Source organism: Cryptosporidium bovis, assembly GCF_009768925.1.
Source record: "Cryptosporidium bovis isolate 45015 chromosome Unknown contig_66, whole genome shotgun sequence".
NCBI lineage: Eukaryota > Apicomplexa > Conoidasida > Eucoccidiorida > Cryptosporidiidae > Cryptosporidium > Cryptosporidium bovis.
Window position 1 is genome coordinate 1 of NW_027125005.1, and position 18,626 is coordinate 18,626.

General features: G+C 26.1%; 10 protein-coding genes across 10 annotated transcripts; 2 read left to right on the forward strand and 8 right to left on the reverse strand.

Moving 5' to 3' along the window:
- Positions 1 to 176: 176 nt before the first annotated feature.
- On the reverse strand, positions 177 to 1,394 carry FG379_003278 (uncharacterized protein; the record flags this gene model as incomplete). Its single annotated transcript, XM_067328710.1, has 1 exon — positions 177 to 1,394. One exon carries the CDS (start codon positions 1,392 to 1,394, stop codon positions 177 to 179), a length of 1,218 nt encoding a protein of 405 aa, XP_067185077.1.
- Positions 1,395 to 2,048: 654 nt separating this feature from the next.
- FG379_003289 (uncharacterized protein) lies at positions 2,049 to 3,437 on the reverse strand (the record flags this gene model as incomplete). The annotated part of the gene is made up of 1 exon (XM_067328721.1): positions 2,049 to 3,437. The coding sequence occupies one exon, from the start codon at positions 3,435 to 3,437 to the stop codon at positions 2,049 to 2,051; it is 1,389 nt and encodes a 462-aa protein (XP_067185088.1).
- A 693-nt stretch (positions 3,438 to 4,130) lies between these two features.
- FG379_003299 (uncharacterized protein) lies at positions 4,131 to 5,960 on the reverse strand (the record flags this gene model as incomplete). The annotated part of the gene is made up of 1 exon (XM_067328731.1): positions 4,131 to 5,960. One exon carries the CDS (start codon positions 5,958 to 5,960, stop codon positions 4,131 to 4,133), a length of 1,830 nt encoding a protein of 609 aa, XP_067185098.1.
- Positions 5,961 to 7,384: 1,424 nt separating this feature from the next.
- On the reverse strand, positions 7,385 to 8,404 carry FG379_003300 (eukaryotic translation initiation factor 2 alpha subunit; the record flags this gene model as incomplete). Its single annotated transcript, XM_067328732.1, has 1 exon — positions 7,385 to 8,404. One exon carries the CDS (start codon positions 8,402 to 8,404, stop codon positions 7,385 to 7,387), a length of 1,020 nt encoding a protein of 339 aa, XP_067185099.1.
- Positions 8,405 to 8,921: 517 nt separating this feature from the next.
- FG379_003301 (structure-specific recognition 1 (SSRP1) (recombination signal sequence recognition)) lies at positions 8,922 to 10,466 on the reverse strand (the record flags this gene model as incomplete). The annotated part of the gene is made up of 1 exon (XM_067328733.1): positions 8,922 to 10,466. One exon carries the CDS (start codon positions 10,464 to 10,466, stop codon positions 8,922 to 8,924), a length of 1,545 nt encoding a protein of 514 aa, XP_067185100.1.
- A 332-nt stretch (positions 10,467 to 10,798) lies between these two features.
- Positions 10,799 to 11,944, reverse strand: FG379_003302 (uncharacterized protein; the record flags this gene model as incomplete). The annotated part of the gene is made up of 1 exon (XM_067328734.1): positions 10,799 to 11,944. The coding sequence occupies one exon, from the start codon at positions 11,942 to 11,944 to the stop codon at positions 10,799 to 10,801; it is 1,146 nt and encodes a 381-aa protein (XP_067185101.1).
- A 453-nt stretch (positions 11,945 to 12,397) lies between these two features.
- On the forward strand, positions 12,398 to 14,227 carry FG379_003303 (Rab geranylgeranyltransferase; the record flags this gene model as incomplete). Its single annotated transcript, XM_067328735.1, has 1 exon — positions 12,398 to 14,227. The coding sequence occupies one exon, from the start codon at positions 12,398 to 12,400 to the stop codon at positions 14,225 to 14,227; it is 1,830 nt and encodes a 609-aa protein (XP_067185102.1).
- Positions 14,228 to 14,450: 223 nt separating this feature from the next.
- On the reverse strand, positions 14,451 to 15,053 carry FG379_003304 (60S ribosomal subunit L24; the record flags this gene model as incomplete). The annotated part of the gene is made up of 1 exon (XM_067328736.1): positions 14,451 to 15,053. One exon carries the CDS (start codon positions 15,051 to 15,053, stop codon positions 14,451 to 14,453), a length of 603 nt encoding a protein of 200 aa, XP_067185103.1.
- An 810-nt stretch (positions 15,054 to 15,863) lies between these two features.
- FG379_003305 (uncharacterized protein) lies at positions 15,864 to 16,409 on the forward strand (the record flags this gene model as incomplete). Its single annotated transcript, XM_067328737.1, has 1 exon — positions 15,864 to 16,409. One exon carries the CDS (start codon positions 15,864 to 15,866, stop codon positions 16,407 to 16,409), a length of 546 nt encoding a protein of 181 aa, XP_067185104.1.
- A 230-nt stretch (positions 16,410 to 16,639) lies between these two features.
- On the reverse strand, positions 16,640 to 18,523 carry FG379_003279 (thioredoxin PDI; the record flags this gene model as incomplete). The annotated part of the gene is made up of 1 exon (XM_067328711.1): positions 16,640 to 18,523. One exon carries the CDS (start codon positions 18,521 to 18,523, stop codon positions 16,640 to 16,642), a length of 1,884 nt encoding a protein of 627 aa, XP_067185078.1.
- Positions 18,524 to 18,626: the final 103 nt, after the last annotated feature.

Genomic DNA, 18,626 nt, shown 5'->3' on the forward strand with positions numbered 1-18,626 from the left:
AGTTTACGGCTGTTAATTATGTTGTATATTAGTATACATTTGAAATAGAAAATTTAATCGGTGATTACTAGTATATTTTTGTTATTACCATTGGTAAATTTGTGCAAATTAATAAATTAAAAAAAAAAAGCGGGTAAAATATTAGTCTGGAAATAACATGTCACTACTTTCGTCAGTTATTTTTTTTCTATATTATTGCTTATGTTAAATAATTTTGAGATATCTTCCCAAGAAAAAGCTAATAATATTATCCCTGTAAATCTAAATTGCGAGAATTTTGAGTTCATATACCTCAACTTTCTTGAAACTTTGATATAGTCTCTAATATCAACTATACCTCCAATATTTCTTTTAACATTTTCATAAAGTTTAAGCCCAGAATTTTTTATATTATCAGAATATATATCCAAAATGGGTACTATTTGTATTGAAAATAATTCACATATTTTGAGGGCAAAGGTGTCCATATTTATTGAATTGTCAGAATTCGAATTTATATAATAACAAGTTTGATCACTGGATAATGTGTAATCTGCAGTTGGAACATCACATAGACTCTCAGAATCAATTTGATCTAAAATAAAAATACCAACTTCAGCATACAATATACATTCTAAATCATTTGCTCTATTACCAACATAAATTGATTTAATGTAAATATCATTTGTATATGAATTATCAAGACATATTTTCGATATAAAGTGAAGAAACTTTTCTTTCACTCTTCTATTTTTATTTCTTTTATACTCCTTTACCGATTGTTTAAATACCCTATATTTACAAGAAGGTCCAAATAATGAATTTTCAGATGCTGTATATTTTTCGTCTTTATTTTTGTATTCAAATTCATTAGTGACTAATTCAAATTGACATTTTTTTGCATTAATCAAATCCTCTAATGTGTCATTTATCCTTTTAGATCCTTTTGATACAGATATTATTATAAATTTATTTGCATAATTTGTTAACATATCTAATGTATCGGAGGCTCCTTCTCTGAATTCCCATCCATCTTTACATGTCATTGATGAATTATCTACTATATGTTTATTTAGTATATTTAACAAACCCATTTCTTTTTCTATCTTGAAATTATATATATACTCAAATTCAGATATTGCTAAAAATAATTTTCCTATTGAGTTGCTCTCAAATTTCTTCATTGGTGATCTAGGCAGCCATTCGTTGCACCATGACATTCTGTCATTTATGTGGTTCATCTGTATTCTTTCAACTTCTCTCTCTATTTCTGCCATTTCATTACCTTTTGGCTTATTTTTGTAGTAATTCTTACATGATTGAAGAATAACACTCACAAAAGTATCATATTTAGTAATTGTCTCATCATAATTAGAACCTATGACTCCTATACAAAAATTTGGTTTTTTTACCATTTTTTAAGTTTGATTATACTATATTTTGTTACTTTTTAATTTTTGTTGTTGCCTTTGTTTTATATAATAATAATAATTGTTATTATTGATCTTCTATGATTTATTATTTTATCACAGATTCTTGAAGTTACATTTATTGTTTTTCTATAACAATTATAGGTTAAAATTTATAACTTCACATTTATCTACCAATATAATTATTCGCACTTATATTCTAGTAATCATTCACTTATTACTATACTTATACTGTCACCTAATTAGATTTAATTACTATTATGTTCAAAAATAAGTCAATAAACGCATAATAATACCATATAAATTTATTTTAAATTAGTGTAATATAAATTTAAATAAGTGTTAAATAGAATATTTTAGTTTTTTATTTTAACAATCTTTGAGATCATAAATATATGTATTTTATTTGGCGCCGGAGCTTCTTACATGCAATAATAATTAGATTAATATTCGAGCAGACAAATTTCATAAAGAGACAAGTTTAAGTAAGGAGAAAAAAATGTTAAAATAATTAAAAAAAATCTAAAGCTCTTAATGTCATTATGATTCCGAAATAAGTTTTATTTTTTTGTATTATTAGTTGTTTTATTAATTTTCAAAGTAATCAACTACATTAAACAATTATGGTATAATTCCTACTTATTTTATGTGTAATAAAGTAGTTTTTCTAGCAGTTAGCAAATAAAATTCGTTATTATCATAAAGCTCATTAAAAAGTAAATCAGCCAATTTCCTATCTTTTTTATAAAGTGGATTATTAATATATTCAAGTGGTGAATTAGTTTCTTGACAAGTAAGTCCCTGTTTCTCTAGTGATTCTTTAAATTTAGATGAACATAATCTATCATGTCTATGTACATAATAAAAAGTACCATTTTCATTTAGGAGTTGGAATATAGTCTCAGACAGCTTAATTTCCATATCATAATTATAAATTAAATCAGATCCAATAATAATATCAAAAGTAGGATGCGTCATATCACTATTACTGTTGTTAGTACTTAAATAAATTGATTCGTCTACAAGTCTAGCCCATGAATTTTTATCATACCAATTCAAATACTTTGTTTTAATTATATTGTTCGAATTGATCAATAATTCTGAATTTAATTGAATATTTATTTCAGCATTACTTAAAGCTATTTCGGAAACATCTGTAAGTAATACCTGTGATGGATATGAGTTGCAAAACAATTTCGTGTAAATTGTTAAAACTATTCCCATAAGGCCACACCCGCATCCCAATTCTAATATTTTCTTCCCACAAAATGTATTAGAATCTCTAGACAATTCCTTCATCCAATATGAAGCTACTATAGAACTTGACCATAAGTGTACTCCAGTAGTATCATCTTCTGGATCGTCACTAAAAACATCTTTTATTCCAATAAGTGCAAGCTCTCTACATTTAATTACTGGTTCTTTGAAATGTTCATGTTCATTTGAAAATATAAGTTCATGAATTATATCTTGTGATATTTTAATATTGCTATTGTTACTTCTAGATAAAGTGAAATTATCATCTATATCTAATTCTTTTTTTATTGCTTCACTTTGATTACCATCAAATTTAACCGAATCGCAGTTTTCGTATTCCAATTTCTCTGCAGACTGGTGTTCAAGTACAATTTTCAATAGGCTTTCATCATTGATATTAAAAACTTCGGTAAGTACGCTTTTATTTATGTGATTTTTTAGAAGTACATCTGCACCTCCATCAGATGGTGATCTCGGGTCATTTAATAATTCAATTACTACTTCTTTTTTTTTATTTGTTACTGCCCAATGTAGTGGCGAATTGCCATTATTATTTTGTATATTAATTGATGCATTTCTTTTTAAAAGCTCAGAGACTATATCTATATGGCCATTTGCACAAGATTTATGTAACGCTGTGTTTCCATTTTCATCTTTATAATCAACATTAACTTGATAATTATCTAATATTTTTACTAAATCTTCTAATTCGCCATACCTTGCACATTCTAACATTTCATTTGATATTTCTTTAATTGAAACCAAATCCATTTTTTTACAAGTTTAGATACTTATTTTACATCTCTTGTACTCTATTCATTTACCTTTTCGCCTGAATTAATTCAAATTATTGGTGTAAGTTCTTTCCCTAATCTAATTCTTTTTTTAATATTTTGTATATTGTTGACTAGGTGTTAATATTTTCACCCGATACCGCCTTTCAATTCAGTTGCCGCTCAGTATCTATTTGTTAATACAATACGAAGTGGAGGCAAATTGTCCATAAATTTACGAGTATAGTTTTATTGGTTAAATAAAATTACGAGAAGAAAAATCCATAAATATAAGTATTATTATCGAACTATCTAGGAAAAATGCTCTATAATCTTTCAAGCCCACTTTTCAGACAGTTCCTCAGTACAGTGAAGTAAGTTTTACTTATTTTTAAATACAAATGGCAATTTAATTCTTGTTAATATTATTAGAAAAACAAATAAACAAATTCAAATTGGTGGCTTGACAGGAAACTCTAAGGCCGTTTCAGAAAGGTCACAAGTTTTTCCATCTAGTACAGGAGTGTAAATAATGAGTGAAATTACTAAACATCGATATATATACATACGCATGTATATGTGACATATTCTAATTAATTTATCTTTGAAATAAGTCAATATGATTGTTTAAAAAATTAGCTTCACTATTAAATATTACACATTATATAGTAGAATATACTATTATTTGCATTCATAGTACATTTAAAGGATCTTCGTTATCTTCAGACTCATATATCTGTTGTTTATGTGTAATGTAATTTAATAAACTGTTAATGGTTGTTCTTTTGAATGCAATATTTTGGTTATTTTGCTTTGTAGTTAATTGATCTGAGAGTTTGGAAAATCCAAACCACGAGGGTTTTTTTACAAAGGTCTTTGGAACTATATCTCTATTTGCTCTGTATATTACATCTGCCTCATTGTTTGCTGCATCAATATGAGACTTTGTCTTTGAAATATTATCAATTTTGTTACTTTTTATGATATAACTACTAGTACTATTTTTAACCTGAAATTTATTGAGCTGTTTTTTTGTCAGTTTATTTAAACTAAATAGTTTTGCAGGCTTGGAAGATGTCATTTCTTTTATTTTAGATGAAATAGCATTTAAGGCATTATTTTTATTGTGAGAAGATAAATATAACTTTTCAATAAATTCTTGATTAAAAGCATTATCTATACAATACTCATCATAATTATCACTTTGATCATCAGAATCTTGAAATTCATATAGTAGAAATTTATCATTTTTTAAATTTGAAATATTATTTGAAAAACCATATTTTTCACTGCACTCGCCATTATTTGATTCCCTGTAAGTGTCTTTATTCATTATTTTCTTAAACTCATTCAAACTATTACAGTTATTATTATTGCTCACATAATTAAACAAATCACTACTTGAGTCAGTATGTTTATTACCAAGTAAACTTTTATTACTAACTGTTCCAGTTAAGCTTGAAAATTTTTCATTTTCATTAGTTATATTGTTAAACAAATATATAAACTCATTTAAAAAATTGTCATCAAAAAAATTACTATTATTTTTTGTAAATTTAAAAAGATTTAATAGAGCTAAGTCATTCATTTCTTTAATATACAGTGTAATGTCATTCCAATTTATACAATGAGGTCTGTAACCATATTTACATATTAATTTTATTGTAAAATCATCAAAAATGCCTACCAAATTTTTAATCGTATTTTCTTGAATAAGTATTTTATCCTTTTTATTACTTAATGAAATTTTTTTTAACGCAAATTTATTTGAATTATTGGTATTATTCATTCGAGAGAAATATGAATTTTTATTACTGTTGTAATTATCACAATAATTACTTATTTTAATATCTAAATTTTTGTAATTAATAAGATTATTAATATCAATATCATTGTGATTGTTATTGTAATATTGCGAGCCATGTATCCATTCATGTGCACCTGATATTAATGCTTTTATGATTCTATTTGTTGAAAATGGATAATCCATAATATAACAAAGCGAAAAGTAAAATGATATTCCTAGTCTTAATAAAACTAATTCAACACCTTGCATATTTGCAGGTCTTTTTTTTAGTGAACCAAAACAAGCCAATACATTTAACAAATTAAATAATACTTCTGTTTTGCATCCAGAAGGTGTTAAAAATGAGAATTTATTATTTTTTAAAAATTCTTCAAACCATTCCTCTTCATATTCTCTCAATTTATGTACATGACAAACAGTTAACAATAAAACTGAATATAAAGTTGGGATGCAAATGCCATATTTCGCATCTTCAATAATTCCATCAGGTTTTGTCACAAATTCATGAAATAATTCGTTTAATACAAGTTCAATAAGTGTTCTTTTACAGACTGGAAAAGCTGAACAAATTGAATGTAATATAGATGGTCTTATTTTGGTTGATAATTTAATGTTGTTTTCAATTATATTATTATTTATAAAATATACATTTTTATCTAACATTGAATTATCTTTTTTTAGATTAAGATTTAAATTCAATTGCAATTCCTTCATTTTCACATTATCATCTTATTATTTCCTCTTGTATCTAATATAGAACATACAGCTGAGTACCAAAAAATAATTAATTATTAAAGTAACTCTTAGTGATTTCATTAAAATAATAATATTTTTAATAAAATGTAATTATTATATTATAAATGATACAGTAAAATTATTCTATATGAAATTAAAGTAAAATTATTTTAGTAAATATTGCTGGTTTCATTTATTTTTCTAACATATGTAGTTTTATTACATTATATATAAACATCAATATTAACTGTTATTTGTTAATTTGAATAGATAATATCCTTATTTTATATAAATATATTTAAAAAAATGAATTATAATAGTTGAAAAAAAGAAAATTCGTATATTCAATATTACATTAGGAAGAAAAATAGAAAGGAATAATCTTCCAGCTTAAAACAATATCATTAATTTTATTGTAAAATACTAATTATTCTTGTATTCATTAACAAAAATAGTCATTGATTTATCATTTTATGAACTAAGGATTATTTAAATCAATAAGTTACCCTGAAATTTATGATATCCTTAGAATATTCCAAAATAATGTAATATTTTATTTGTTAGTGTATGTTTAAGAGTAGTATTTTTCTATTCTAATATAGATTATATGTCGTATTATTTTTTCTTTTCACTTTTTTTTTCTATTCTGAATTATATTTTACTACTCAAATTAAATATTAATTATATTTCATAGAACATTAGTGAATTAAGTAATAAATTATTCGTATTATTGATAGACTTATGAATATATGATAAAAACAATAATACTACTCCCATGATAAATTTATATTTTACACCATAATATTCATTAATCTTTCAGGTTACTTTATATTAAAATATTAAACTCGGCGCAATTAACTTTAGAAATAATACAAATTGTTATTCGTGTTCGTATTTTAGTAAAAGCCATATTACATTTCTGTTTTAGTTGGTACTTTTTATATTCAGCAAACTGTGTATATAAATAAATTTACAATACCTATTAATCTGGAAAAGAGATATTATTCTTTCGAAGATCTCTAAATTCAAACAAATGAACTAGTAGCTTCAAATGTTAAATACAATTAATAAAAATATAAATAAAGTTACAATAACAGGAATGAATTAAAAAAAAAGATAAATAAACATTTTATAGTAAAATTTAATTTATTCGTGCTATTTTTTAACTTATAATTCATCTTTTTCTTCCATCAGCATATTATAGTTAGAAATTTTGTTAATTTAATGTAAGGATATAAAAGTGGTTGGCTGTCGATATAATATTACTATCAGTATTAATAATGATAATAATAATAATAATAATAAGTAGTAAATAATATTAATAATGGTAGTAATAATTTAATAATGATTACCATCATTCTTTTTTACTTATTGTTTTATCTTGAACAACTCTAATAGTAATATTAATCTTCATCGTCCTCCTGATCAATTCCATTATTGCTATCGTCAAATGGAATATCCACTGAATCAATATGCCCCATTCCTTCATCTTCTTCATCATCAGAATATTCAGAATCATCTTCGTCTAACTCAGAATTGTCATCATATTCAGAATCTGAATTGTTAAGGTCGTTTTTATCATCTTCACCACCAACAACCTCAATTTCACCTTGTCTTTTAAAATCACCACCTTTATACTGTGTAATAACATTTTTTATGGTTTCCATTGCCTTTTCTATAGCTTCTATTCCTGCAGCCTTTCCAAATGACACAGCTGTAATTAAATATTGAGGAGGAGCTATGAATTTAACTTGTATTTCAACACCATCTTTAGTTACAGTCTCTTGTCCAGCAATAATAGCATGCCTAACTGCATCTATACCATCATATCCACAACAGCAAACATGTATCCTTGCTCTTAATTTAAGTTGTTGTGGAGATAATCTGAACTTGATATCCTGAATAAGAGCATCTTTCAAACTTGCTGGTAAATCAAATTCTCCTAATACTGCTTCTGGATTAAGTGCAGCCTCTTTAAGAGCATCTAATGCATGACCATATTTTTTATGTAGTGGCCAAATTAACTTCTCACTAAGCTCTTCAACAGAGACTCCCTCTTTCTGGGCAATATGACGGACTGTTTGGTACACTCGCTTCATTTTAGAATATTTTTCTTCACACTTTTCCACATCTTCTGGATTAACACGTCTTTTTGAAAGATCAATATAACCTTTATTTTTGTCTACTCTTAAAACTACAACCACCTCCAATCTCCCGACTCTTGTGAGTTTATTTACACTACGAATACGTCTTTTTGACAATTCGGACATTAATATCATTCCTTCTATATTATTATACTCTAATAGACTTACAAAAGCACCCACTTCTGTAATTCTCTTTACCCTTGTCATAACAAATTCCTCAGGTTCAGGAAATTTATTTTCATAAAATCTACAATCAATAACATCTTGTTTTTCTTCCATCTTTGTTTTACACTATAATCAAAAAAATTAATTAACTATTATGCGTAAATATATTGTAGGCTGTAATAATTTTAGTTAGTTATTTTATACACGTAATAAAGAAGTATCTTAACTAAAAACTATAATAGCTGCTCCTTACTTTATTTATCAACAATTCTATGAAATTTTGTGGTTTAGTTTGCTTACCTTTTTAGAATTATTCTACGAACACAAATATTCCGTCTTTGGCGCCAATTTTTCAAACGATACCTAACACAGCAATTGAATAATTGAATATAATTTTCAACATTAGAAAAAATTGTAATCAGTAAAAGAAATTTAGAAAATATTAATTAAGTTATTACTAAGTATTTCAAGTGAATATTTCTAAAATAGTTGCATTTCACCCTACTAGAGTTTATATTATATAAATGGTTATATTGATTTAATTGTGAATGAATTGTATTAAAATGATATAATTATCCCTTTTTATAATTTAAATATGATAAATTGAATTAAATTATGATTTAATTCCCTTTTATTCGTCATCGTCACCATCATTATTGTTATCATCTTCATCCTCGCTTCCACCAGATGAAGAATATGAATCCTCTTCTTCATCAAAGTCTTCATCTTCTTCATCATCGCTTGGGAGATCTTGATCCAATATACTTTTTGACTCTGAATCTTTTCTGTTTGAATCTTGTTTGTCATGTCCTTTAGAAGCAGTTCTTCTGGAGGAATCAATATTTTCTTCAAGATTTTTAATTCTAATGTTTTTTTCCTGTAAAAATTTAATCAATGGATTATATTCAGCTTTATCAATACTCGTGAAACTATATTCGCCGCCACCTTTTATTGATATTGTAAGTTCAAAGAACCTAGTTTGATTCCCACCCATTCTAGAGAATTCAATATTTAAAACGTCGTCATAACGAATCATAATAACAGGTTTTGTAATATAAATAAAACTGCGATTTAATGGATATAACAAACCATCTTGAGCCTTATATGAGCATCTAATACAGTGATATTGATAAGCCGAACGGAAATCTCCAGGAACTATGATTGAATGACCTGTTAATGACTTGAGTATTCTTGTGATGATATCCCAAAATTTTCCAGTCATTACAGAAGACAGTCCACTAAATCTTTCCAGTTCTTTTTCTGGTAAATTTAAAGGCATCTCAATATCATCATCTTGTTGAGTATCGAATTGCATAACAACAAATGGGTATTTTGTGTTTCCCTGTCTCATTGGTGTTTCCAATGCAACAACTAAATTAACAAGTGAACTGCCTGGACGTGGCAACAAAAATAGTCTTGAAATTGATTTATATAAAATTGTATAATCAAATGATTTACCATGTAGTTTCATACAATTTACTAAAACCTCTATTTCATACCTTCCGCGTGGTACTAATAAGTGTATATCATTCAAACGACAAACTTTATCCATTGAACCACTTGTCCCTATTCCTAAAAGTGTTTGTAGATCATTTCTGAGTTTTTCTGCAGAAGTTAAAGAATTTCCATCAACAGAATTTTGCATGTTTGGAACAAATAAACGAATCTCCATAATATCATCACAATCTTCACCTCCATTAATACTATCATTAAATTCTAATACTAATTCAGATTTTGAAGGCATTGCTATTTGATTAATTTCAGTTGTAGGAACATACATCATCACTTTATCTTCACCTGTTATACATATTGTTTCGTTTTGAACAACTAAATCACCCCAATTTGTTCCATTTGTAATTAACTCTCTTTCCTTTAACTCTATTCCATAATTATTTTTAAAATGATCTTTAATTATTGATAAATCTTCAGTTCTAAATCCTGTAAAATATACACAGTCTTTTTTCTCTCTAATGAACACTCTTAATTGACAACTATTTTCTTCTGGGCCTAATTGTAGCCATTCAATACCAGATATTTCTTCTGGTTTATAGTGATATGTTGCATTCGTTCGCTTATTTTTCCAGCCAAATAATTCCTTACTAGCCTTAAATATTCCCTGATCCTGTAATCCAAAACCTCTAATATTCCCGTATGATATAACTCCTTGATTTAACATTGTTAATTATTAAGTAAATGACCAAATAAATCAATTAGATAAGTTACATATATATATACATATATAACAAGGAATGGCAACTTTAATCCCTATACATAACACCACTAATATAATTATTTGTAAAGTGGGGCAAAAGGCGGTACCCAAACATTAATTATAAATAGCGAAGAATGGTTAATGACGAAAAAAAAAACTTAAAATTTATTCCTTTCATATGATTGTTATTAACTTAAAATTACAAAATATGTTTGCCCCATTATTTTTAATGAATTGTATACTTATACATGTATATATTTATACTTTTTAGTGTTTTTTAATTGCAAGTGGCGAAGTTACCATATTAATGATGTAATTGCTCTAGCTATCTCAAGTGATAGTGGTGTAGTGTTATCAAACGTGTATTTTTTTGATTTAGATATATAAGGCAGGTGTTTTATTAGGAAATTAATATAATGTCTTGACTTGTTCATAAAATCTTTGAAATTTTGCTCAATAAATATAAATGGTTTTATAAGGACATTTATCAATCCATGAGTAGGATTAATCAATTCAAATTTCCATGGATATGGTTTGCTGTAACTTGAAACAAGAACACCGTCAACTATTAAATATCCATTTGAAGTTAAAGGTGCAAACCTTCCAAAATAATTATGTGAATAACAATTTAAATTGTTTTTTTGGCTTACAATTCTAACTTTTGTAATCCAACTAATATTATATTTCGAGTTTGATACTACTATTGAATAGCCTTCTCTTAAATTTCTAGCTATTATAGACTCTAATACATAATTATCCGTATAAATGAACGTATTATATATTCCAGTAATTACATTTTCTAATGATTCTACTGAACAATTACCTTCGTGAGGTTCACTTCCAAACATTCTTATAAATACAAAATGATCTGGAGATATTACCAATGGTTCTTTCATTCCTAAATATTCAACAACGACCCATTCATCTTCAATATACATATTTTTGTCATTATGAAGCATTAACTCAACAATACTATACTTAAACTCCATTGTTTTTATATCTCTTGTTAATATATATTCACCTACTTCCAAATCTTTCATCATAATTTCTCCTCTGTCTCTTGATATTACTTTACTTGTACCGGGAAAACATAAATTATTTGACTGGCTTTGTGCTCCACATATTGGATTGTATGGGTAATCATCTTCATCATATTCATTAGATACGTAACCTATATTTAATAGTTGACCTACGCAGGACGATGGAAATGTTAATGAGATAGCATTCGAAATTACATTTCCCCATCCAGATCTAAAGCTACCTGAACCTGTTGAAATAGATGAGAAGCTATCAAAAATAGACTTTGTCCTCAGTCTAAGAAAACTTTCTTTAATTAATGATTTATTTTCGTTTAAATTATTCTCAAAATTAACATATGTTACTTTTATGTTTCCCTTATTTATAATTATTCCAAATAAAATAACCAATATTATTCTAACCATATTCCAAAATAACAATATTTTTTAAAATTAATTGTTTGACGATATTATAATGTTGTGTATTTTAATTGTAGAATATTTATTTTCGAAGCTTTTAAATATAATTATAAATTAATTCCCTCTTATAATTACTGTAATATCATTATTTTTATAGTTTTTTAAGTATCTGTTCTATAAATAAAACAAGCTGCCTATATATCATTTGAATAATTAAATACAACATTCAACTTGTTTTAATTATTAAATGGACTTAAAAAAAAATGTTAGTGCCTTTAAGTGACATTTTGTGAGTACACACATAATTGTACTGAACCGCCAAGAATGAGCCGCCTTGTGTTGGTACTGGTAATGTTATAACTCTTGTAAAGTCATTACTATATAAAGGGTTAAAACTTTTTATCACTCTCCATTTTTCACTACATATTTTGATTACATTCACATTTACTGGCGAAAAAAATGCATGGAAGGTCAAAAAACGAATACAAAGAACCAACAGAAGCGGAAAAGGAGTATTTGAGAAAAACAAAAGATTTATTTGAAGAATGTTCAGAAAAAATAAAAAATGATAGAAAAAATAATTCATGTTCTTTTTCAACTTTTAAAATGACAGAAAAAATACTTAAAATAAATCCAGAGATACCAACATTCTGGAATTATAGAAAGAAATTTATTGAAAGTCTCATTGATAAAGACACTGATATGATGATTGATATTGTGAATAGTGAGTTCACTTTTACAGAAAATCTATTTAAAACTGATCCAAAGTCATATAGTCTTTGGTCAAATAGAGTCTGGTTAATTGAACTAGTTTTAAATACTAATAGTATTAAAATAAAGAGTGAACTCGAAAATAGGGATGTGGGGCCAGTTGATATATTTGAACTCGAGAATGGTTATTTAAAAGTAATAAATAACTTTGATAACTTTAGCTTTTCGAGTGAGTTTAAAAAGTACTTATTAGAACACATTACAGTTTATTTGAAGTTATTGGCAAATGAATTAGAATTGTGTAAAAAATTATTAAATTTTGATGATAGAAATTTTCATTGTTGGAAACATAGATCATTTATTTTGACATGTCTTAGGTATTTATCAGTTAAATATTCTTGGAAAGATTTTCAAAAAAATCTTCACATAGAAGAATTTAAATTTTTAAATAAATTAATAGAAAACAATTTTTCTAATTATTCTGCTTGGCATCAAAGAATACTACTTAGTGGCAACAATCATTTATTTAATACACTAGATGATTTTGATAGAGAAGTTAAATTAGCACACACTGCTATATTTACTGAGCCAAACGATCAGAGTGTATGGCAATATTACTCATGGTTAATCGAAAAGCTACTACCTAAAATAATGTTTAAAGACAATAACTTTTATGTTTGTCCAAGATTTTTTATAAAAACAGTTAAGTTAAGTTCTCACTCAGAGAATGATATTAAATTAAATGATAAAATTGGCACTCATTCTATATCAATTCAACTTTCAAATTCTTGTTTAATTTCGAGTAAATATTCAAATGTAACGTTAATCTTAAATAATAACGAGGTTTTACCAATTAAAAATGGAAATTGGATACCAATATACCAAGATTATGAAGATGGAATTAATGATGAAAATTCATTCAAGTTCAATAATAAAAGACTTCCTTCAAATTTTAGAAGTACAATTAAAAAAAATTCTAATAATTGGAAATTTGTGTTTGATTTTGTTGAAAATAATTTAAATAAGTCAGATTCAACATTAAGAAATCTTTTTGAGGAGAATTCTGTTCAAATTTTTATGAATTTGTTTTCAACAAATTCAGGAACCACAATATCTAACAAACCGCTATGGAGTTTGGAAAGTGAATTATATCGTAAAGATTATTTCTCATCTAAAACCTTTTCACCAAAAATCAATTTTATAGATCAAAAAAAATATCAATTTGTTATTCAGAAAGAAGAGCACAACAATATATCCATGTTGAAATGTAGATATCACTACTATTCTGATAACGACATCAACAGCGGGAGCATGAGCATCGATAGTGCCATCCTCAGTAATTTAAATGAATGGAAATCAATACTGTTAAACGAATTTAATATACTGAAAGAGATTCAGGAATTAGAACCACATTGTAAATATCCTATTCTAGCATTAAACAAATTGTATGACATTTTTAATCTTTGCATTCCATATGGTTTGTCACAAGAAAATGAAATATCATTTAATACAAAATTAATTGATAGTTTACATATAATTGATCCTCTTAGAAAAGGATATTATAATCAAAAGTTTTAAATATGGATTGACTTAAATATAAATTTATATTTATTACTATAATATAAATACGAAACAGATTGACAAATATTTGTTTAAGATAAAATACATACTTAACCATATTATTTAAATTTTCACCTGCTATTTAAATGTATATGTATTAATCTAATTGTCAACCAATTGGTATTTTTGCTAAAATTTTATAATTATTTTTGTCTAATTATCATTTTTAACATTGAATATATTATAGAACAATTTCTTCATCTTCAATTTCGCTTTGGTTATCCATCATAATGTCGTTGTTTTCATTCTTTGTGAAGTTATCCAAAAGTGATTTTCTTTTTTCAACTATCTTATTCATTTTTTTCTCACTCTTTCTGAAAACTTTTTCGCGTGATACATCACTCATTACTGTCTTTTCAATCAATGGAATTTCAGGTCCTTTTAATAATGTTGTATTTCTTTCTATTTCCTTGTCTACAAGAGTCTTTTGCGTTTGTTGTTGCTTCAATAATCTAGTTTTATAGAAACGCTCCTTTCTAGATTCTTTTATTTTATCTACTAGTTTCATGGCTTTGATTGTTTTTACATATAATTCTCTATCATATCTTACTGGACAATTCCTTTTTTTCTCAAATTCAAACGTAGAATCGAGAATCATCTCTTTTCCATGAGTCTTTCTATAAGCTTTTGTCCACTTTGATTTTCTTGGATTATGTTTCATTTTAAAATGCTTATGGCATTTACTCCTGCAGAATCTAAAAATTTTTGCATCATTCCTTACAAATGTCACTCCATGACCAGGATAAATGTTGCTAGAGCAGTACCAACACTTTTCAATACGCATTTTCTTTTTTCTTTCCTTTAAAACAAATATGAGTTAGTTTTTATATTTTGTATTGTTAGTGTTTAATATATTTATGTATTACTGATTAACCTAATTACGAAAATTATGGAGACTTGACACCAATGTTAATTATATTACATTAAATGTAAATATAATCATCAATTAATTATAATACCTTGCTACTACTGCTAATAATATTTAATTTCACAGCCCCTTCTAACTTGAAAATTTTTTTGTTTTTCAAAAGTACTTTTTTGGTCTAACTTGTCTCTTAAATTGATAGTCCAAAAAATATGTAAAAGTGAAGATTATTAGTAACGTTGAAACTAATAAATAGGTATAAAGGTGTTAGAAATAATTTGAAGTTTGGGTTGTCAATAATATTGGTGTAACCTTCTTTCTGGTCTTTCTTTAAACCAAACTAGATAATTATTTGTCATTAATTTGTTCAGGCGCTGCGATACCATTAGCTGTAATTAAAATAGATGGCGCCAAAAAATTATTAGTTCTCGTGTTCATGTATAGATAATATATCGAGTTATTTATATTTTATGAAGAAGAAAAAGTTACTGAGTAGATATGTATTGTACTAGAAATACTTCTTATTTCTAGATAGACTCAAAGATATAACAAATAGTTATGTATTATTAGACCCTGATGAATAAGACTTTAGAAGTTTAGTCACATTTTTTAAAAATATTTAAAAAGCAACTTTTTTTTACGTTATTTGTTGGTTTTTTATAACTTTACTTCTCTAAAGTTAACAAAGTATATAATACTCAATTAGTATCATTATTTAATAAAGTAAAAATGTTTCAAGGCCTAACTTATGAAGATGCTAATTTTCCAATAGTTTGTGATAAATGTCTTGGTGAAACCAAATTTCTACGAGTGACTAAATCATCTCAAGAGAAATCTTGCAAGATATGCAACAGGCCCTGTACAGTATTTCGTTGGAAGATTTTAAGTAGTAAGAAATATGCTCAAACGTCAATTTGTTACACATGTGGTAAACTTAGGAACGTATGCCAAAGTTGTATTTGTGACATGAACTTTGGGTTACCTTTATACCATAGGGAAAGCTACTTAAAATCAAAAATTGAAGAAGGTGACAAAAAAGCTATACAACTTTTAAATATTCCAGAAAGTGTTGAAAATAGAGATCACTTTTTGGAAAACAAGTATTCTGTATCAAGTAACGATAAAATTGAAGAAAACACTCAACTTAGAAAAGAAATATTAAATGATATATACGTTAAAAATAATATAAAAAATTATGAAAATGTTGAAAAAAAATATCACTTTCCTAAACATTCTAAAACAAAAAAAAATATTTCAAAGAGTCCCAATGAATAAGGTTTACACAATTCAAAATATTTGTTTGCTCATTAATCTTTTTGTTTGGTTATTATTTATTAGTTAGACAACATATTTATTATATATCTTTACAACCAGAAAAAAATTGTAATAAATAATTTCTTTCTTGCTGCTTTAATTAATATAAATTTTTTCTAAAAAGAATATTATCATTTATTCTTTATTAAATGTAGAATTGAAACCGAAGTCATTTATTCCTATGTCTAAGTTTAATTATTTTCTTCATCTGTTTGTATCATTTCTGAAACAAAGCTTTCAATATGTTTAACTGCTTCACTCCCTAAATCTTTATTCGTATTCACATCATCAAGTGTTTCATCTTGTGATTCAATACTAGAGAGTTGCTTTTCTTCATCTATATTTATGTCTTTAATTTCTGTTCCTTTCACTTCATCTGGAAGGGTTAGAGTAATTTGATCATCTTTAGCTGCATCTAATTCTGCAATTTTGTTGTTATCAACTACTTCATCTGAATCAACACTTTCACTTATAACATCACCAACTACTTCACCATCTAAACTTTGATCATTTAATTCATTCTCAATTCTGTCTAGTTTTATGTCAGCATTCTGGTATTCTTGTTGCATTTCTTCTATATGTTTCTTTTCTAAATTATTAATACTATCGTTAAATTCATTAAATTCTTGTTTTGAAGGTAGTTCCATTATAAATTCACTGTTTTCGTTATCATTTCTAGGCGATTCAATATTTTCATTTATTAAATTCTTATTAACTACATATTCTTCATCATTAGCCTCTAATTTATTTAATGCATTTATTCCCCTAAATAATGGTTGCTCATAAATTGAATTTACAAGTGACTCTTCATCATCATTCTTATTTTCATCATTAGTTTTTCTATTATTTGATTGTGTTTTCTTATTCTTCTTATATCTTTTGCCTATTTTTTTATTTTTGTTCTTAGAAACAAATGAATAGTCATCCTCATCTAATTTTTTCTCAACTTTTGATTCACTATCATTGTTAATATTTGTTTCATCTTCTTCATCATAATTATTTGGAATAATATCTGAGATCTTCTTCTCAATTTCTTTTTTTTCATCTGGATGAACCAATGAAAGTACTTCTTTTTTAAGCTCTTTAATATTAATATTCACCATATGTGCTATTGTAACTGGTTCTATTATTCCAGATATAGTCTTATCACCAATTACCCATGATGGATAACTAGTTATTTTTTCTTCGATACAGCTTGACCACTTGTTATTATTTAAATTAAAATCACAGTCTATGTAAGATTTGTTTTCTTTTAGTGTCTTCATTGCCATATTTCCCCAATAAAGTTCAGTAGCTATTGCTGCAGGAGAAGAGCTTATTGTATAATACTTTCCACCAGATTCTATATATCTTTCAATAATTCTTTTATTCACGATTTCTTCTCCCTTACTTAACTTATTTATGTTTAAAACTTCTGAAGTTAACCTCGAAACATTGTTACTATTTTGATAGTTCCTAGAACAAAGAAGTAATATTAACACTAATGAACAACCAGATACAATTCCAAATAATTTTAAGCTTTCAATGAAACTGTTTAGTACTCCCGGTATCCATGTTAACACAGTCGCTGTAAAAATTATACCTGATTTTATCAGAAATGTTAGTGATTTTGTTTGATATTCTACTAATCCTACATAAATATAATATACTGTCATCATCGCTAAAAAATTTGTTATCAAAAATATTAACCTATTACATAAACTTATATTATCTATCCAAGATAAGACAGACCATGTATACTCTTCTGCATTATCATATAGATTGGAGTAATTATAGTTATAATTTGAATTGTAACTTCTATATTCTTTGTCTAGATCCTCTGTTTCGAATTCACTGTCCGCTCCCTTATATGAAAATAACGTTAATATTATCAATGATATTTCTATTACCAATGAATAAACACATAAAGGGATTCCACACAGCCACCAAACTTTGCTTTCAAGAAATTGGTTATCGTAAAATGACCAATTCTTTTCCATATTTCTTATATAGTATATATCCATTAAACTTAGTACTATACAGATTGACCAAATGACAATTAAGGTCGGTTTTGTAATTATATTAAACCAACTCATTTCTTAAAAATAAATGATAATTAAAGCTTTTTTTATTTCTTTAAAACTCTATTATAAGCATATATCTACTTATTTAGCCGTTATTCTAAATTTTATGCACTTA